This window comes from Mustela nigripes, chromosome 14, assembly GCF_022355385.1.
Source record: "Mustela nigripes isolate SB6536 chromosome 14, MUSNIG.SB6536, whole genome shotgun sequence".
In the NCBI taxonomy this organism is placed as follows: Eukaryota; Metazoa; Chordata; class Mammalia; order Carnivora; family Mustelidae; genus Mustela; species Mustela nigripes.
In genome coordinates this window covers 50,939,147-50,960,169 of record NC_081570.1, presented here as the reverse complement: position 1 = coordinate 50,960,169, position 21,023 = coordinate 50,939,147, and the positions used below count along the sequence as shown (strand labels likewise).

General features: G+C 38.0%; 1 protein-coding gene and 1 pseudogene across 13 annotated transcripts in view; one reads left to right on the top strand and one right to left on the bottom strand.

Moving 5' to 3' along the window:
- DOCK7 (dedicator of cytokinesis 7) overlaps positions 1–21,023 on the top strand; it is a 221,215-nt gene that overhangs the window by 16,448 nt on the left and 183,744 nt on the right. For all 13 annotated transcript variants that reach the window (XM_059374958.1, XM_059374957.1, XM_059374955.1 and 10 more), the window contains exon 2: positions 12,547–12,652. In XM_059374958.1, the coding sequence (XP_059230941.1) occupies positions 12,547–12,652 (106 nt within the window). The remainder of the gene's footprint in view (positions 1–12,546; positions 12,653–21,023) is intronic.
- LOC132001537 (nicotinamide riboside kinase 1-like) lies at positions 5,888–6,480 on the bottom strand (annotated as a pseudogene).

Here is a 21,023-nt window from a genome sequence, read left to right as displayed (position 1 = left end):
CTTCTAAGGAAAGAGGCCTTAGGAGTTTTATGGATCTGAATTCAAACTCTGTCTCTCTATTTTTCATAAACTTGGAAAAGTTACTTTATTTTTGAAGTTTATCTAAAAATATCTGGTTTTTTTTCTGACTGTAACATAATATATGGTGCTGCAGAAAATTTGGAATACAGAAGGCCCAAAAGAAAAAATAAAGGCCATTCATAATTCTAGATTTAGACAAAAATCTCTCTTGGAGCTTGCATTCCAGTCATAATCTTTACAAATCTAGAAATAGCCTAAATGTCTACTAATAGAGACTGCTGGTTAAATATGTTCTGGTTCACCCATGTTCTAAACTCTGTAGCAGATCGAAAGCTGGAGAGCAGTTTTTAAGAGTGGGGATTCTATGTTCAGATCTTGGCTCTATTCCTTATTAGTTATCTGAACTTAACCTCTTGATACTTTAAGATTCTAAAATGCCTACTTCACAGAGTTTTTCTGAGGATTAAATGGTGTATAACAAATCTAACATACAGTATCTGGCATATAAGTTGTAAATGCTTGATAAATATTGCTAGAGGATTATTAATTTTATGTGCTGATATGGAGTGATTCCCAAGATATATTAAGTCTATAATGTAAGGTATCAAGAAAAGTTTTTTTTTATTGTATGATGTCACATATGAATATTAAAAAGTAGACACATTTTTCTTGAAGGATACCTGATAAAATATTAAGGGGTTACATTTAGGAAATAGGACTGGGGATAGGTGATGGTAGAGAGATGTATTTCTTGTTTTTACCTCTTTGTGAGGTTTGTGTTTTTTAATTGCCAGGTATATATTCCTTTTGTTTACTTTTTTTTTTTTTTTTTTTTTGACAGAGAGAGAGATCACAAGTAGGCAGAGAGGCAGGTGGGGGGTGGGGAAGCAGGCTCCCCACTGAGCAGAGAGCCCGATGTGGGGTTCGATTCCAGGACCCTGAGATCATAACCTGAGCCGAAGGCAGTGGCTTAACCCACTGAGCCACCCAGGCACCCCATACTTTTTTTTTTCTTTTGTTTAAAGATGTTATTTATTTATTTCACAGAGACCGAGGTCACAAGTAGGCAGAGCAGCAGGCAGAGAGAGTGGAGGAAGCAGGCTCCCTGCTGAGCAGAGAGCCGGATGCAGGGCTCGATGCAGGGCTCTATCCCAGGATGTCTTCCTGGGACACCTGGCTGGCTCAGTCTGTAGAGAATATGACTTTTGATCTCAGGGTTGTGAGTTCAAGCACCACATTGAGTGTGAAGTCTACTTAAAAAAAAAAAAAAAGATATCTTCCTTTATAGATTTATTTTCTTTGTCTTTCCTCTATGTTGGAAAATCTTATTCTCTGCTACTTGTAATAACTTTGTTTACATAATTGTAGAATTTGAACATAGTTCTGGAACCAGCCTTTGCAGGTAGGTTAAATAACAGACTGCTTTGAGATAAGTAAACATATCATATATCTTGTTTCAAAGGAGTTTCTTGTAGAATAGGGGAGCATTGTGTTTCTGTGTTTCACTTAATAAATGGGATAATGATGTGTCAGCAAGGCTCTTTCAGAAATGGTTATGTATTTAGAATTCTTCTGTGGATTCAGATTTTTCCCCTTAGCAAATATTTACCTATTTGACAGTAATAGTTAAAAAGGGATACTTCCTTGGCCTTTCCCAATCAGTTAGAAACAACTGTACTTACAAAAGACATTTGGAAGATTTATATATTGAGTAGTCTCCAAATTCATCCTTCTGCCCTATCTCCTTTTCTCTCTTTGCACTCTTGTATCTGTGTCTGCATTTCTTCCTTTCTCTCTCTCCATTGTCTCAGATACTGAGCATATAAAGATTAATGGGATGCAGGTCCTGTCCTTAAGAAGCTCACATCAGGGACGCCTGGGTGGCTCAGTGGGTTAAAGCCTCTGCTTTCAGCTCAGGTCGTGATCCCAGGGTCCTGGGATCGGGTCCCGCATCGGGCTCTCTGCTTCGGCGGGAAGCCTGCTTCCTCCTCTCTCTCTCTGCCTGCATCTCTCCTACTTGTGATCTCTGTCTGTCAAATAAATAAATTAATTAAAAAAAAAAAAAAAGAGCTTTCTGGGCTAAAAACATCTTTTTAAAAAAAAAAAAAAAAAAAAAAAGAAGCTCACATCAGTTGTTCCATTCTAACATTCTTTCTGAACTACTTTCCCGGGGCCGGGGTTGGGGAAGAATTATGATTTTTTTCTCTATTCCCATTTTTTCAGTCCAGCTTCGAAAACATTTATTAAAGTACTCAGGATGTGCCAGGCATTCTGGTAGAGGGTGCAAAGGTAAATGAAGTCCCCCCTTTTATTGCTTGGTTTCTTTCAAGGAGATAGGTAAGTAGATTTCAAAACAATTTGATAGATACTATGTCTATAATATTGTTTGGTTTTCACAATGAGGTGTTTTTTTTTTTTTTTTTTTTTTTTAGATTTCTTTTTTTTTTTTGAGAGATAGAGCATGAGAGGGGAAAAGGTCAGAGGGCAAAGCAGACTCCGATGAACCTGAGAGCCTGATGCGGGACTCAGTCCTGGGACTCTGGGATCATGACCTGAGCCCAAGGCAGTTGCTTAACCAACTGAGCCACCCAGGCGCCCTCACAACAGGTAGTTTTAGATAGTGCTACCAGGTTGAGGTAAAGACTATACATTTTCTTTAATGGCAGAAATTAACCTGCCTTGAGACATTTATACAAAACAGGAGCCAGCGTAGCATACTCCAGAAGTAAAGTTTCCTTGTTCTCCCTAATTCCTCAAGGAGGTTGCAAAGGTACCTCTGAAGTGTGAGAATGTGCCAGACATGAGAGCCAAGTTCTTGATCCTTCACTGTTCCTTTTCCCTTCCACCATACTTTCAAATTTTCCCTTCCACCATACTTTCATATTTGAGGGTTGTGTTAGTATTCCAGAAGAACCTGCTTTGTAATTTATGTGCTTATATCAAAGAGAACATTTATAAGCATTGGACTTTCCTGCTGCTGTAATCAGACTCTGTGTCAGCAAGTCCAGGTTCTTAGTTCATGGTGAAAAGCAGTCTGGCCAGTCTGCTGCCTGTCTAAATGAGCCCCCGGTAACTCTGTTTCCTTGAGTGTATACGGATACACATGAGTACTTTGAAAGCACAGAGGAGGCATAGCTAACCTGAGTGGAACAGAACACATAATCAGGCAGGGCATTCTGGAGGACACGATACACTTTGTGAAGAATACTTGCCTCATCTGTACTCCATGATTAGTTTGCTAGTTTTGTACATTTAGGTAGAATAATAATAACTGAAGAGTTTAAAGCTAAATTACTGGCATCATTTGCATCTCTAATATATAAGGACATTTCCTGCATTACTGTAATACTGTTATCACACATTAAAAAAAAACAAAAAACAATAATTCTTAATAATGTAATACCTGTCCATGTTCAGGTTTCTCATTATCCCCAGAAATGTCCTTTGTAGCTGGTTTGTTCAAATCAGGATCTAATTAGGAACCATTCATTACAGTTTGTTATATCTTTTAAGATTTTTTCTTTTTCCCCTTCTTTTAAATAGACTGTACTTTTTTTGGCCTGAAGTCTTTTTTGTTTGTTTATTTGTTTGTTTGTTTTTTATTATTTTTTTCTTTTTTCTTTTTTATAAACCTGTAATATATTTTTATCCCTAGGGGTACAGGTCTGTGAATCTCCAGGTTTACACACTTCACAGCACTCACCATAGCGTATACCCTCCCCAGTATCCATAACTCCACCCCCTTCTCCCAACCCCCCTCCCCCCAGCAGCCCTCAGTCTGTTTTGTGAGATTAAGAGTCACTTATGGTTTGTCTCCCTCCCAATCCCATCTTGTTTCACTGATTCTTCTCCTACCCCCTTAAACCCCCATGTTTCATCACCACTTCCTCATATCAGGGGGATCATACGATAGTTGTCTTTCTCCACTTGACTTATTTCGCTAAGCATGATAGGCTCTAGTTCCATCCATGTTGTCGCAAATGGCAAGATTTCATTTCTCTTAATGGCTGCATAGGATTCCATTGTGTATATATACCACATCTTCTTTATCCATTCATCTGTTGATGGACATCTAGTTTCTTTCCATAGTTTGGCTATTGTAGACATTGCTGCTATAAACATTCCGGTGCACATGCCCCTTTGGATCACTACGTTTATATCTTTAGGGTAAATACCCAGTAGTGCTATTGCTGGGTCATTGGGTAGTTCTATTTTCAACATTTTGAGGAACCTCCATGTTGTTTTCCAGAGTGGTTGCACCAGCTTGCATTCCCACAGAAAGGGTTCCCCTTTCTCTGCATCCTCGCCAGCATCTGTCATTTCCTGACTTGTTAATTTTAGCCATTCTGACTGGTGTGAGGCGATATCTCATTGTGGTTTTGATTTGTATTTCCCTGATGCCGAGTGATATGGAGCACTTTTTCATGTGTCTGTTGGCCATCTGGATGTCTTCTTTGCAGAAATGTCTGTTCATGTCTTCTGCCCATTTCTTGATTGGATTATTTGTTCTTTGGGTGTTGAGTTTGCTAAGTTCTTTATAGATTTTGGACACTAGCCCTTTATCTGATATGTCATTTGCAAATATCTTCTCCCATTCTGTCAGTTGTCTTTTGGTTTTGTTAACTGTTTCCTTTGCTGTGCAAAAGCTTTTGATCTTGATAAAAATCCCAATAGTTCATTTTTGCCCTTGCTTCCCTTGCCTTTGGCGATGTTCCTAGGAAGATGTTGCTATGGCTGAGGTCGAAGAGGTTGCAGCCTGTGTTCTCCTCAAGGATTTTGATGGGTTCCTTTCTCACTTTGAGATCCTTCATCCATTTTGAGTCTATTTTCGTGTGTGGTCTAAGGAAATGGTCCAGTTTCATTTTTCTGCATGTGGCTGTCCAATTTTCCCAACACCATTTATTGAAGAGGCTATCTTTTTTCCATTGGACATTCTTTCCTGCTTTGTCTAACATTAGTTGACCATAGAGTTGAGGGTCTATTTCTGGGCTCTCTATTCTGTTCCATTGATTTATGTGTCTGTTGTTTTTTTTTTTTTTTAACACTAAAACTTAGCCCACTGTCTTTATTTATTTATCCATGACACTGATTTGCTGAAAAGACTTATGGTGCATAATGACCTGCCTTCTGGTTTTTATCTGATTGCTTCCTTTGGTACCGGCCTGTTCTAGTGTTCTCTGTAGATGTACAGTTTGATTTAATTCAGGGTAAACATTTTAGGCATACTTAGTATCATACTTAGTAGATGACACAATGTTGCATTTCTTTAATAGATTGTTTTTGTTTTTTCCTGGTAAATTATTGATTTATTCAATGTCACTGCTACTGCTAGTAAAGCCTTTATTTGCAGGAGGTAGACATCTGTACTAGATGGTAATGAATATTTTTTAAAAATTACAAGTAGAAAAATATGACCGGGCGTTATATCTAAGGTGACTACTTTTTGATATTTGATGTGTGTATGTATACACACACATCACACACACATATATACCCTACATATACACAGACACATACATACAAACACAATAGATTACATATATCCTGTAATGTAAGCCTTACTTTGTCCTCTGGGTCCTGCTCAGAAAAGGTTGACCATTTTTAGTCTAGAGGAACTGACTCATTGTTTGTGAGCTGTGCTGTATATCTGCACTCCTTAGCGTGAGAGAACACCTTATCAAGGTAAATTCCCATCTGTTGGCATGGATAACTCTTTACTGTTTCACATATTGGGGAAACCATGTGTGAGAAAAGGAACCAACAGCTGCCATCATACTAAACTCCACGCTGTATCTTGGTTAAGGTTCTTAAAGATACTCCTTTGAGTTTCGTATTCATCCCAGAAAGGATTCAGGGCACTCCATTTTTATGTTGTTATTTGCAAACGCTTTTGCTTTGCTAGTTCTTGTATTCGATCTTCATATACTTGGGAGAAGAGGTCCTCTTCAGATTTTGTTCTGTCTCAGTAAAGTTTCCCACCTTATGTCTCCATTTCTTCTCTGGGCTTTATGTACCTGGACTACATGTGGCCATCAAAGTACATTGGGGGTCTGGAGGCTCGTAGAGCTTTATACTCCTCCTCCTTTTATATTCTTCGTATAGAATGGTCAGAAAGTAGCTTCTGTTCCATAGAGTGTCGAGGGGCTTATAGTTAAAGAGAAGGAAGCCTTTGATGATTAATATGGGAATTCTTAGCATTTACAGAGTCTGTTGGTAATAGTGAGTGTCTTGGGCTTTTTGTCCAGCAGGAAATGGTGGGTATCATTTTTTCCATGTTGAGTGCTTTAAGCACATCATACTGCAGAAATCCATCTGTATTTGTCTCTTTCTCATACTCTGGCTTAAAAAAATCATCCTGAGATATGATGCTACAGTTTGGAACGTAGTTCTGCAGATTCTTAGCCATGTTGTCTTCCTGCCATTTGTCACAGTACTAACTCCAATGACAAATGTTTTCATGATTAGCTTTGAAAATCCTGTTTTCCTGAAGTTTTCAGGTGTCAATTCGAGTCCTCCCAAGCAAAGTGGCAGAAGCCCATAGTCCCTCCTTCCACACCTCTAATCTGTTATTTTCTAATCTATTGTTTTCTTTGTTTTGCTTCTCTTTATCTTTAATGCCAGCTAGACACAGTGGTAGAGCTGTGATTCAGCCCATCAGTCACCAGTCTTGGGCTTGGATAGTCATAGCACTGATCAGCTGTTCTTTCTTTCCCTTTTTCCTTTGGGGATTTTTAGCCAGCCCTTTTTTGCCTTGTCTCTGATATATTCTCTTACCTGGTATAGTCCATGGTATATCCTCTTACCCTTCACTTCTTCCCTAACTTCTATTTTATATGTAAACAGTTACAGTTCCAAGAGATCTTATTTTCTTATTTGATATAGTACATTGCAGCTATGTGACTTTATAGTAGAAGTACACACTCTTCTGTTTTGTTTGAACTCTCCTTACTTATCTTTTAAATTAACATTTATTTATTTAGTTATTAGTTATTTTATTTTTTAAGTAAGCTCTACGTGTGGCTTGAACTCAGGACCCCAACATCAAGAGTGGTAGTAGGCTCTATAAGGCTCCCCTCTCCTTACTCATCTTTACTAAGGTTTTATTTCTGGTCCCATGAAGAATGAGTAGAGATGTGAGAGGCCCAGATTGGTCTTTCTGGATATCATGGGTTAAATGGGGCATCTGAAAGTGGGAGGAGGGTAGAGGAAAAATTAAATAGAATAGAATTTCCTTCATGACGTGAGTCCTTTGTTGGTTATTTCCAATGTCCTGTGGTGAATGGCCTTAGTGTATTCTTTTGTGAAAATTGTAATGCATATTGACATAAGGCAGGGGGGTGGGGGTGGGGAGGTGGGGGAGAGCTTGTAGAAATGGTGAGAGTTGGTAAGGAGACAAATCATGTTCTTTAGGGAGTGGAAGAAGGTATTCTCTTATAATTTAGGAGTGTAAGTAACTATGGAATTTTTGACCTACCCTTTCCACTTTGCAGTTAATATATTTTTTAAAAGATTTTATTTATATTTGACAGAGAGCACATGAACACATGCACAAGCAAGGGGAGTGGTAGAAGTTGAAGGAGAAGCAGACTCCCCACTGAGCAGAGATCCTGTTGTGGGGCTTGATCCCAGGACCCTGAGATCATGACCTGCACGAAGGCAGACTCCCAACTGACTGAGCCATCCAGGTGCCCCTGCAGTTAATATTAATAGATTATTAGATGTAAAAAAGACTTCCCTGTATTTCCCTACTATAGAGCTATCATCAGGAGTAGGGAAAATTATTGTTTTATTGTTATTTTTAGGTTTTATTTATTTGAGAGAGAGAGAGAGAAAGTGAGAGAGAGCACAAGTGGTGGGGAGGGGTATAGGAAGGAGAAGCTGACTCCCTGCTGAGCAGGGACCTAAACACAAGGCTCCATCCCAGCACCCTGGGATTATGACGTGAGCTGAAGACAGATGCTTAACTATCTGAAACACCCAGGTGCCCTGGAGTAGGAAAAATTATATGGGAAAAGGCAGTCTACAGTAGTCCTCGTTATCCAGTTTTCACTTTCTGAGATGAACCTCAGTCAGGGAACAGATGATCCTCTTCCTGCGGATTCAGCATCTCTCTTCTCAGTAGTAGACTAATGCCCCTTACTTCACCTCATCACATAGACATTTTTTCATCTTCTATCATCACAAGAAAAAGAGTGAATACAGTATAATAAGGTATTTTGAGGGACCACATTCACTTAACTTTTATTACAGTATAGTGTTATAAAGGCTCTGTTATTGTTGTTACTCTCTTACTTTGCCTCATTTGTAAATTAAACTTTGTGGTAGGTGTGTCATACAGGAAAAAGGATATAGATGGGGTTAGGTACAATCTGCAGTTTCAGACATGCGTGGGGGTTTTGGAACTATTCCCCATGTGTAAGGAAGAACTACTGTCTAATAAGGAATTTTAACTAATACCAGGAACTATATTCATCATATTTTTTGTCTTGCATACTTTAGACCATAGTATGGTTAAGAGATATTATTTTTCATTTGGGAAAATTTCCTCACTACCATTCCATGAAATCTTCTCATACATCTATTCAGTGTAAATACATCCCTTGTTTCATTTTTATTGCTGTTATAGCCCATTTTAGAAATGCTTTTTATTTTGAAATTATTACTAATTTTCTTTTTTTGGGAAATTATGTAATGTAGAAATAAGACAAATATTTGTAGCATGGGGATTATCTTTTGTTGTATGTCTTTGTTACCATGTCTTTTGAGGTAATCATATTTCATTTATTTTAAGTTTCACTGCTTAACATTTTCTGAAATCAGGATAGGTGTTCCAAATAATTGATGTTATGGTGGTTAATTGGCAAGGTTTTTCTCTATTAGCTGTGCATGAAGTAATGGCAGGTCTTAATAATTAATGACATCTTGAATTTGATGAAATTCTGATAACTCATGGTTTAGCCCCAGAAACAATGAGATAATGCGGAGGTTGGTAGACTGAGTTGAGTAGCCCTGAGGAAGAGACACATAAAGAGACATAGACATAGTCTAGAATATTTATTCTACATCTCTTTGTGAAAAAGCTTTTTCATATTCTCATCTAAGTCTTGACAAAAGGATCAGGAGATTTTAAGGCCTTTAAACGCAATAAAGAACACACAGTATATAGGCTTCATTAAAAGGCCCAGGGGGAGGGGCCCCTGGGTGGCTCAGTTCATTAAGTGTCTGACTTCGGCTCACATTGTGATCCTGGAGTCCCAGGATGAAGTCCAACATCGGGCTCCCTGCTCAGTGCAGAATCTACTTCTCTTTCTCCCTCTGGTCCTGCCCGCTCCTTCTCTGTCTCAAATATATAAGTAAAATCTTAAAAACAAAACAAAACAAAACAAATGCATAAAAGGCCCAAGGGGAATCCCAAACTGCAGTGAACTTTCTTGTCTTTTCACATCTGGTGGAAAGTACAGAGATTTCCCATATATGCTTCCCCAGCAAGTTTCCCTTATTTATTTGTTTTTTTTTTAAAGATTTTATTTATTTATTTTACAGACAGAGATCACAGGTAGGCAGAGAGGCAGGCAGAGAGAAAGGGGCAAGCAGACTCCCCACTGAGCAGAGAGCCCGATGTGGGGCTTGATCCCAGGACCCTGAGATCATGACCTGAGGGGAAGGCATAGGCTTTAACCCACTGAGCTACCCAGGTGCCCCTCCCTTATTATTAATGTCCTGCATTAGTGTGGTACATTTTATAATTGATGGATATATATGGATATATTATTATTAATGACAGTCCATGGACTACAGTGGGTTTATTTTTGTGTTGTTCATTCTGTTGGTTTTGACAGATGCATAAGGACATCTGCTTACCATTATAGAATCATACAGAGTAAATCATTGCCCTAAAGATTCCCTCTACACTACTTACTTATCCCTTCCTTTTCCTCCCCCGCTCTAACCCTGACAACTCTGTTTTTTTTTGTTTTAATTGGTTTTATAGTTTTGCCTTTTCCAGAACGTCATACAGTTGGAATCATCCACAGGATTTTCAGAATGGCTTCTTTCACTTGCAGTATTCTTTCAAGGTTCCTCCCTATCTTCTGTGGCTTAATAACGTATTTCTCTTTATTGCTGAATAATATTGCATTGTATGGAGGTACCTCAGTTTGTATATGCATTTACCTGTTGAAGGATAAACTTCTAGGTTTTAGTAATTATGAATAATAGGTTAGCGTTTTATAAAACACAGAAATGGTCTAAAGTACATAAAAGCACCCATTTAAAAAAGCTGAGCTAAATCAGTATCTTGAGACTTACTTTTTTTTACCTTTGTATCAAAATTTTCTAATTGAGTAATAAGCTCAAAAAATATGGCTCAGGGGGCGCCTGGGTGGCTCAGTGGGTTAAAGCCTCTGCCTTCGGCTCAGGTCATGATCCCAGAGTCCTGGGATCGAGCCCCACATCGGGCTTTCTGCTCGGCAGAGAGCCTGCTTCCTCCTCTCTCTCTGCCTGCCTCTCTGCCTACTTGTGATCTCTGTCTGTCAAATAAATAAATAAATAAATAAAATCTTAAAAAATAAAAATATGGCTCAGTAAATATGTGTGGAATGGTTGAACATGAAAAATGAAAGGAGGTCTGAAAGAGAAGGTGGGGGAAAAGATTGTATCACAAATCTGGATAATTTTTGAAAAATGAGATTGTTCAGAAATTCAGCTGGAGATTTGGATGAAGATGTTTAGGGCTCTGAATTCCGACTCTGGCTTGATAACACTGCAGAAAGTATCAGGCTGTCCCGGAAACTAGGTCATTAGACCTATTTTAATTTATTTGCAGTAGAATGATAGGAGAAAGTAGGGTTCAGTTTTTGGAAAAGAGTAAAAAATTCCAGAAGGCTAATTTTATAAAATAAAGAAGTGGACAGACAGTGATCATAGTGTAGAGGTTAGATACTGACTACAGAAAAAGAATTGCACAAAATCTGTGGATGGTGGTGTTTATTTTGTGTTCTTGAGTTGTAATTTCTTTTTTTTGAATTATAATTTCTATTTAATAAAAGTGATAGTAATGTGAGGAAGTTATTAGTTACAGGATTTGGGACTCATTGAATATTTTGTTTTATAGTTTTGTGAAATATAAGGAATATGGATACTGATGAGGTATGAAGTCATTTGAATTTCTAAAATATTTTTGTTTTAGAAATGCTATGCAAATAAATTTGAAATACTAGTATGCCCCCAAGGGTTAGCTTGAAGTGATGAAACTTTTAAACTCTAATCCTAATTGAAATAAACTTAATCTGTTGTATTGTGGTAATGCTTTTGTGTTTTACTTCATTTATACTTCAGTAATACTGTATATTTTATAACATACAGTAATAATACATAATATGCAGTATTATTTCATTACTTCAGTAATACTGTATATTTCATAACCAGTCACCTGTTTTGAGTGTTGCATGTTCAGTATTTTAGGAAAAACATTGATGAATGAAACCGCTGCCTCCTGTTTATATAGAGCTACATAAAATGTGGAAAAATAACTAGGAAGGAGGAAAATGCATTAGATTATAAATGCTCTAAGAGTTTTAATGAAGGGTGGTATTATTTTTAGTTGGGATGAGCTAAGATGTTTGTATACATGTCTTGGTATTTGAGTTTAGCCTAAAACTAGTTAAGAATTGAATTTGTGAGTATAGGAGAGAAATATCTTTGTGGGAAGCAATTTATATTCACTCACAAGAATGTGGGAAAGGACATGCAAGGCTAGAAAGGTGATTAGGGTCAGATTATGGAAAGCCATTAATGCCAGAGTATTAAGGATGATTTCTACTAGTTAAGTAAAATTAAGAGATAGTTTTCTGAGGCATGAATGAGGAGCTAGTGATATTAGAAAAGAAGGAGTTTTTTCCTCCTAATTCTTTGTTTATAAATATTTTAGAATTTTATATCCTTAAGATATGTACATTTTAATATATATGTACAAATGTATATATACATATGTATATATGTGTGTGTATATATGCATATATACATATATATATGTCTTATTATAGCTTCCTGCTGTGTTGAAAGCTACCGTATGTTTCCTGAAATGCCAGATACAAAAAAAGCCTTCTGTAAGTTGGCTGTCACTTTTGTGACATCAGCATAAGATATTCTACTGTATTATAGGCAGTATTTACTGAAGTATTTTATGAATTTATGGCCCTGTTGATACTCTTGAGATTTTGTTGGTTTTTATTTTTTTAATTTTTAAAAAAAGATTTTATTTATTTGACAGACAGAGATCACAGGTAGGCAGAGAGAGAGGAAAGGAAGCAGGCTCCCTGCTGAACAGAGAGCCCAATGCGCGACTCGATTCCAGGACCCTGGGATCATGACCTGAGCTGAAAGGAGAGGCTTTAACCCACTGAACCACCCAGGCGCCCCAAGATTTTGTTGGTTTTTAAATGAATATTTAATATACTTAGTTTGCCTCCATTTTAAACATGGTTATTTTCTTTTTAAATAAAATATTTACTTTCTTTGTTATAGAACTGTGGCTGCTGAAGTCAGGAAGCAAATCTCTGGACAATACAGCGGTTCTCCTCAACTGCTCAAAAACCTCAACGTTGTTGGCAATATATCCCATCATACCACAGTAAGTAACATCTTTAAAATATGGGATGTTAACTGGCATGTTACTGATGAGGCTATGAAAAAATAGTACAAAGATGAGCCAGTGGATTGGGTTCCGTCACTAGTCTCATAATGTTATTTGTTGCCACCCTTGTCTTTCCTGAAATTTGAGTTGGGTTAGGAGGTGTAATGCAGGTGTTGATTTCCTAGTCAACTCTGAAACTCTACCTTCAGGATTTATCAACTCTGGAATTTTATAGTGAAGACTCCCCGGATCCAAGGTGATTCATTACAGGAAAATTTAAGAATCTATTCTGGGAATATGTACTGAAGGAAATACTAAATAATTACGTAGATTTGTAGTATTTTCTGTCCCCTTTTATAGAAGGGAATATATAGGTAGTGAATCATTGCCTTAACCAGTTACTGTGTCAGAATCATAAGCATATGTGTTCTTATTAAGGGAACTGGCATGTGAGGATAATGAATTTTAGAGAGAAAGCTTGAGTGGGTGGGGAGTGGGGTTTGGGGGAAGTGGGTAGAGGAGAGGAAGAGGGAGAGGGAGAGAGAAAATCCTAAGCTAGCTCCTGCGAGGGCTCTTGACCCTGAGGTCATGAGCTGTGTAGAAATCAAGCCACCTAGGTGCTCCAGGATAATCAATTTTGATAAAAAAACTGGTACTTACTAGTTATAGTAAGAATATGAATTAGAAATATACATCCATTTGTCAAAAACTAAAAAAGTAATTAAGAGTGGCTTGGGTAGGGGTACCTGGGTGGTTCAGTGGGTTAAGCCTCTGCCTTCGGCTCAGGTCATGATCTCGGGGGCCTGGGATTGAGCCTTGCATCTTCTCAGCAGGGAGTCTGCTTTCCCCCTCTCTCTCTCTGCCTACTTGTGATCAATCACTGTCAAATAAATAAATAAAATCTTAAAAAAAAAAAAAGGAGTGACTTGGGTAGAGTTATATATTAACATTTCTTCATTCAGATAAGAAAGGATACCAGTTATTAAAATACATTGTATGCCAGAACATAATAGTTTGATTACCTTGTGATAACATGTTTATAATGTTTGCATTATTAAAAATTTTAAAGATGGAGTTTACATTTAACAACAGTAACACATTGATTGCAGAAGTTTTAGAATACATGCATTTGTAGGTGATTTCAGTGTACCTGGAGGTGATCCTTTTAATACCCTCTCAGAGTCTTGAACTCCTTTTTTATACTGATATTCTATGTCCTGTGTTATACCTCAGCCACTCACTTCTGTAGTCATGCCCTAGATTTGGCCACTATAAATAATCGTGACCCCTCTATAATCTCAGTTTTATGTTTCTTACTCTCTGGCTACTGCTTCTTACCTTTCTTGCTCTCTTGTTCTGGTATCCTTCTTAAAATTTGTTTTTATTTAAGTAGGCTCCACACCCAGTGTGGGGCTTGAACTCATGACCCTGAGATCAAGAGTCAGTCGCATGCTCCCTGATTAAGCCAGCCAGGTGCCTGTCTTATTCTGGTATCCGACTCCAACTGTCCTTCACCCCCAAAACCTAGAATCCATGGTCCTACTGACTTTTTCCTGCTCCTCACACTTTCATGTTTTCTTTTCTCTCCTTACCAAACTTAAATTATTTGATGATCATTGTAACGACTCTCTTGCATGTAACCTTGAATTCCTTAACTTCTCATTTCACTGGCACAACCTCAGTGCTGTTCAAAATCCCACTCTGCACTTGGGCAGCTGAGTGTGGCTGGAGAAAAACATAATCCTAATGACTGGTCTTCCTCGGTTTATGAGCGTTCACTCATGGAGGCTTTAACATTTCCAGGCAGATAGTATGTTTTCCCAGTTCATTCATTTCCCCACTGTTACAGTTTGCTTATTTCGTGCCTCCTACTCTTAACCCCTAATCGCTTTTTCCCCATTTTTACTTCTCACATAATTTGGCTTCATATTGCACTTGTGAAAATTGAAGCAAGTCAGAAAAGAACATCCACATACTCCTACCACCATGTGTATTCACCAGTTGTCATCTGTACCCATGTAGTCTACCTGTACACCTGTGACTCTAGGTGAACCACTCGTGGACAAGCGGAGGGATGAGTCAGTCCCTGCTTGGCTCAGTTATTGAAATGCACCCCTTTAGTAATTCTCCCTTCTCCTTTATCACCTTTCCTCCCTATTTACCCAGTCATTCCCATGAGTATACAGACATGCTGTTATTTCTCCCATTTAAAAAAATCCTGTTTTGCCCTACTTTTCTACCTGTCCCCAGCCTTCTGTATTTCTTTGCTCTTCTTTGCAACACAGTTCCTTCAAAGGATTGTCAGAGCTTGCTGACATCAATTTGTCTTCTTGTATTCTCTTTGATAAAGTATTTTTAACTTTTAGGAATCTTTAAACATACTTAGAAATAGAAAGACAAGTATAACCATTGATATTTTCTTACTTAACAACAACGCTGTTATCACACTTAACCAAAATTAACAGTAATTCATTGGTATCATCTAATATCCAGTAACTGCTAAATTTCCTTGATTATCTCATAAATATCTCTTTATAGTTGCTTTATTCAAATGGAGTTCCACATAAAATCCACCGATAGCATTTGGTTTTAGCTCATTGTGCTAAAACAAAAATAAAATCTAGTTTCTTCCTCCCCCAACTTCTAACTTTGTTTTTATGCCATTGAGATTATTGAGAAAATTGAATTAGTTGCCTAATATAATTGCCCGTTTTTTTTGGATTTTATGTTTGCTTCCTTATAGATTTGTTTCTCTAGCTCCTTCATTCCCTGTAGCTGACTAGGATTCTGGTTCAACTTTTTTGAAATTTCCTCCTTATAGACTCATTTCTCTATCATTCATATTTCCTCTAACTGATTAGATTCTGGTTTAACTTTTTTTTAACAGCTTTATTGGAGTTTGAATCACACACCGAATAATTAACCCATTTAATTTACAAATCAGTGGATTTAATGTATTCACAGATGTATGTAACCATCCCCACAGTCATTAGAACATTTCATCACCTCAGAAAGAAACTCCTCATCTGTCACCTGTTAACCTCCCATCCCTAGCCCAAAACAACCTCTGTCAAATACCAGAATTTTGATGGTACACCAGAAAGGATTGAAAGAGATCTTAACACTAAATATGTCCTCCAAATCCCAACACAAATGATTGTTGAAGAAAGTGTGGTAACGTTGCCTGTTAGAGGTTCAGTAGTGCTTCACTATTGCTTCTCATCACCCTTTAACCCTGCTTACAGCCCAGCCATGCTCTTTTTTTTTTTTTTTTTCCAAAAGATTTTATTTACTTTCTTGTCAGAGAGAGAGCACAAGCAGAGGGAGAAGCTAGGCTCCCTGGCAAGCAAGGAGCCGATGCAGGACTTGGTCCCAGGACCCTGGGATCATGATCTAAGCTGAAAGCAGCTGCTCAACTGACTGAGCCACCCAGGTGTCCCCCAGCCACAGTCTTCTAGAAAATCATGTTGTAATCTCTTCCCTTGGATCAGTAAATACAGGATCTTTCCTTGGAGTCTTGCAAAATAATTTATAGTTATAATCAGCTCATCACCACATTCCAAGACTAACCCAAGCAGCTGTCTCTGTTGGGCATCAGAGGGAGGGGAGGTAGTTGTAGCAAACTTGATTCTGTGATCCAGGTCTAGCTAACACCGCCTCTAGAAAGCCAGTAACCTGTGTGAATTTGGGAAACAAGATTGTTTTTTGGTATTTTTAAGAAAGTCACAGCTTCCTTCCCTTCCCTAAGACTTACTCATGTATGGTTGGTCATTCTTTGAGGAAAGATTAATTTTGAATTAGATATATGAAAGGACTCCCAGCTTTTGTCATTATTTTCATTGAATATTCATTTGTGACACTTTGAATCCTGAAAAGTATGCTGCCCTAGAAATAATACTTGGGCAGAGAAACATGACCTAAAAATTTTTTTAAAAAAGTTCACTTCAATCTATCTGTCTGCCTATCTATCTATCTATCTATCTTTCTATATTGTGGTAAAATATATGTAACAAAATTTATTATTTTAACAATTTCTAAGTCTATAATTCAGTGGCATTAAGTATATTCACAATATTATGTAATTATCACCCCCACTATACATCACCACTGTCCATTTCCAGAAATTTTTCATTATCCGAAACTGAAACTCTGTAGACCCTTTAAGCAGTAACTCCCAGTTGCCCCCTCATCCCAGTCCCCAGTAACCTCTGTTCTGTTCTATAAATTTGTCTGTTCTATATACCCTATAAAGTGCGGTCATATAATACTTGTTTTTTTTGTCTCTGGTTTATTTCACTTAGCATTTCTTCAGAGGGTTGTCCATGTTAAGACTCAATAATATACCATGGTATGTGTATACCACATTTTGTTGATCCATTCATCTGTTGATGGACATGTTGTTTCCATGTTTTGGCTGTTGGTGTATCACTGCTGTGAACACGAGTGTACAAGTGTCTGTTTGAGTCCTATTTGCAGTTATTGGGTGGAATACCTAGACTTGGAATTACATCATATGGAATTCTATTTTTTGGTATGATTATTTTGGGAACATTTGAAAGGCTTCTGATTTCTTTATATCCTCTCCTATACTTGTTTTCTATTTTTTTATAATAGCCATCATAATGGGTGTGAAGTAGTATCTGTGTTTTTTATCTGCATATCCTTCATCCTGCAAATTTTGTTATGTTATATTTTCATTTAGTTCAATGTATTTTTTAAATTTCACTTTTCAGACTTTTACAATTCATGGTTTATTTGGAAGTATATTGTTCATTTCCTAAGTGGAGATTTTCCTGTTACCTTTCTGTTGCTAATTTTTAATTTGTTTATATTACGGTCAAAGAACAGACTGTGATTTCAGTTCTTTTACAATTGTTGAGGTTTGTTTTATGGCTTAGGATATGGTCTGTCTTGGTATATGCTTTTTGGGCTTTTGAAAAGTGTGTTTATTCTATTGCTATTAGGCAGACTGTCCTATAAATGTCAGTTAAATCCTGTTGGTTGATGGTACTGTTGAGTTTTACCATATCCTCATTGGTTTTCTGTCCAGTTATCTATCAGTTGTTGAGAGAGAGGTTTTGAAGTTTCCAGTTTTAATTGTAGATTTTATCTTATTTTTCCTTTCAGTTCTCTTAATTTTTCACATAATTATAGCTGTTTAATACATACACCTTTAAGATTGCTGTGTCTTCAGGGGTGCCTGAGTATGTGGCTCAATGGGTTGAGCCTCTGCCTTCAGCTTGGGTCGTGATCCCAGGGGCCTGGGATCGAGCCCCAAATCAGGCTCTCTGCTCAGCGGGGAGCCTGCTTCCCCCCCCCCCTCTGCCTGCCTCTCTGCCTACTTGTGATCTCTCTCTCTCTCTCTCTCTCTCTGTCAAATAAATAAATAAATAAATAAATCTTAAGGGGGTGGGGGAAGATTCCTGAGTCTTCTTGTTGGATCATAGCTGTTATCAGATAATGTCCCTTTTTATCTAATACTTTACTTTGCTCTGAGGTCTGATTTTATTTTTTAATTTTTTAAAGATTTTATTTATGCATTTGAGAGAGAGACGGTGAGAGAGAGCATGAAAGGGGAGGAGGTCCAAGGGAGAAGCAGACTCCCTGTGGAGCTGGGGGCCTGATACGGGACTCGATTCTGGGACTCCGGGAACATGACCTGAACTGAAGGCAGTTGCTTAACCAACTGAGCCATCCAGGCCCCCAAGGTCTGATTTTAATATAGCCACTTCAGAATTCTTTTGATTAATGTATGTATGGTACATCTTTATCCATTCTTCTATTTTCAACTTCCTTATATTGTCTTATTAGAGGTGAATTTTTTGTACACCATACAGGTGGGTCATACCATTCTGCTGTTCTCTTTTAATTGATGTATGGAGACATTTAAATTTAATATTATTATTATTATTATTATTTTGCTAGGGCTTTATTCTGCCATTTTATTTTTTGTTCTGTTTTTTTTAAATTAATTTATTTGAGAGAGAGAGAGAGATCATAGAGAGAGAGGGAGAAGTGAACTCATTGCTAAGTAGGGAGCCTGACATGGGGCTTGATCCCAGGACCCTGAGATCATGACCTGAGATGAAGGCAGATGCTTAACTGACAGAGCTACCCAGGTGTCCCTGTTTTTTTTTTTTCTGTTTTCTTTTTCCAATTTCCCTCTGAGTTATCTGAACATTTTTTTAGATTTCCATTTTGATTATCTGCAGTCTGACTGAGTGCATTATCTTTGTATAGCTTTTTTAGTGGTTGCTTAGGTATTATATTTACATAACTTATCACAAAACTAGTGTTGACACTTTAACAGTTTGAGTGAAGTCTAGAAATCTTATGTACCTTTCCATCCCTTTACCCTTTATTGTATTATATTATATAGACCGCCTCATATGCTATCCCAACAGTAAGAGGAAGAAGTACCTTGTTATTACTGAATGAGTAGATGCCCCTACATGGTCTCCATTGACACTGTGGAGGTGAGAGGCTCATAGCTCCTAATAGATATGAAAATCCTCGTTCCCTACTCTGACTTCTTTGAATCCATGCTTGGTGGGGAGCGTTGGATGCCTTGTTACAACTTTGAGAGGGTGAAGTCTAGCTGTCCATTTGGCCTTGTTTGTGTAGGTATTGGTGGGCCCACAGTTTTTCATACAGTGTTTGGCTGAAGTAGAGTGGTTGTTGTCTAAAACTTTTCTGTTTTGCTGGGGTGCCTGAGTGGCTCGGTTGGTTACACATCTGCCTTCAGCTTGGGTCGTGGACCTGGGGTCCTGGGATCGAGCCCCGTGTTGGGGTCCTCGTTCAGTGAGGAGCCTGCTTCTCTCTCTCCCTCTCTGCCTGCTAGTGCTTTTGTGAGCCTGTGCGCTCTCACTCTCTGTCAAATAAATAATCTTTAGAAAGAAAGAAAGAAATGAGGGAAGAAAGAGAACTCTTCTATTTCACAGTGCTGCCCCTCTCTTGGTCCTTTGGCTGGGGGGAATAGGATTTTATTGCGGTTCCCCTCCCCCAACTCACCCCATGCCATGTGTCTTGGTGTTTCTGGTTTGTGAGCTTTTCCAGCTCCAAACGTGGAATATATAAGGCAAAAAGAAATTTGAGCTAATCCACAGTTACACCATTTCTTGAGTCCCGAGGTCCCTGCTGATTTACCTTTTTCTCTACCTTTTAGAGTCTTCCGATGTTTATTTTATATAGACTGTCTGGGATTTATAGTTGTAATTAGTGGGGAGAATAGGGAAAAATATGTGTATGTACTAGTGACTTTAAACATTGAACACTTTTTTGAGTGCTGACTGGCCATTCCTGTGTCTTCCTTTGTGAATGCCTTGTCAACTTTACCCCTGATTTGGGAGGGTGGTTTGTCTTGTTACTATTGAGATATAAGAATTCTTTATATATTGTAGACACCAGTCCCTTGTTAAATATGCTTTGTGAATATTTCTTCTTACTGTGACTTGCCTATCCATTTTAACTATCTTTCGATATGTCAGATTTTTCTCTTATAAATTCTGTGTCATGTCTAAGAAACCTTTGCCTGCTCCCAAATCATGAAGATGTTTTCCTATTTTTCATCTAGCAGTTTTATGGTTTTAGTATATTTATATTTATGTCCATGATCATCTCAATTTAAATTATGTTGTGATGAAAGGATTGAGATTCATTCCCCCCCAGTATAGATACCAAGCTTTTTCAATTGTGGTTGAAGAATATTCTATTTCCTTATTGAATTGCTTCTTTCCCTGTATTAAGAACAGGGGTAGGGGGTATCTGGGTGGCTCAATGGGTTAAGCCTCTGCCTTCAGCTCAGGTCATGATCTCAGGGTCCTGGGATCGAGCCCCGCATCGGGCTCTCTGCTTGGCGGGGAGCCTGCTTCCCCCTTTCTCTCTCTGCCTGACTCTCTGCTTACTTGTGATCTCTCTTTCTCTCTCTGTCAAATAAATAAATAAAAGCTTAAAAAAAAAAAAGGAACAGGGATAGTATATGGTGTATAAACTATACATCATGATAGTATATGATGTACTTAAGAGAATAGGTAAGATGGAATGCTTATGAATGAAAAACCATGAATTATAGATCCTGATGACCCCTTTTTAAATTTTGCACTGTCATTAGTGGCTATTTTATTTTCAGGAGTTGAGTTCGTTTTATTATTTATTTATTTATATTTTATTTATTTATTTTTTAAAGATTTTATTTATTTTTTGACAGAGATCACAAGTAGGCAGAGAGGCAGGCAGAGAGAGAGAGAGAGAAGCAGGCTCTCCCCACTGAGCAAAGAGCCTGATGTGGGGCTTGATCCCAGGACGTCTCAGGACGCTGGGAGCATGACCTGAGCCGAAGACAGAGGCTTAACCCACTGAGCCACCCAGG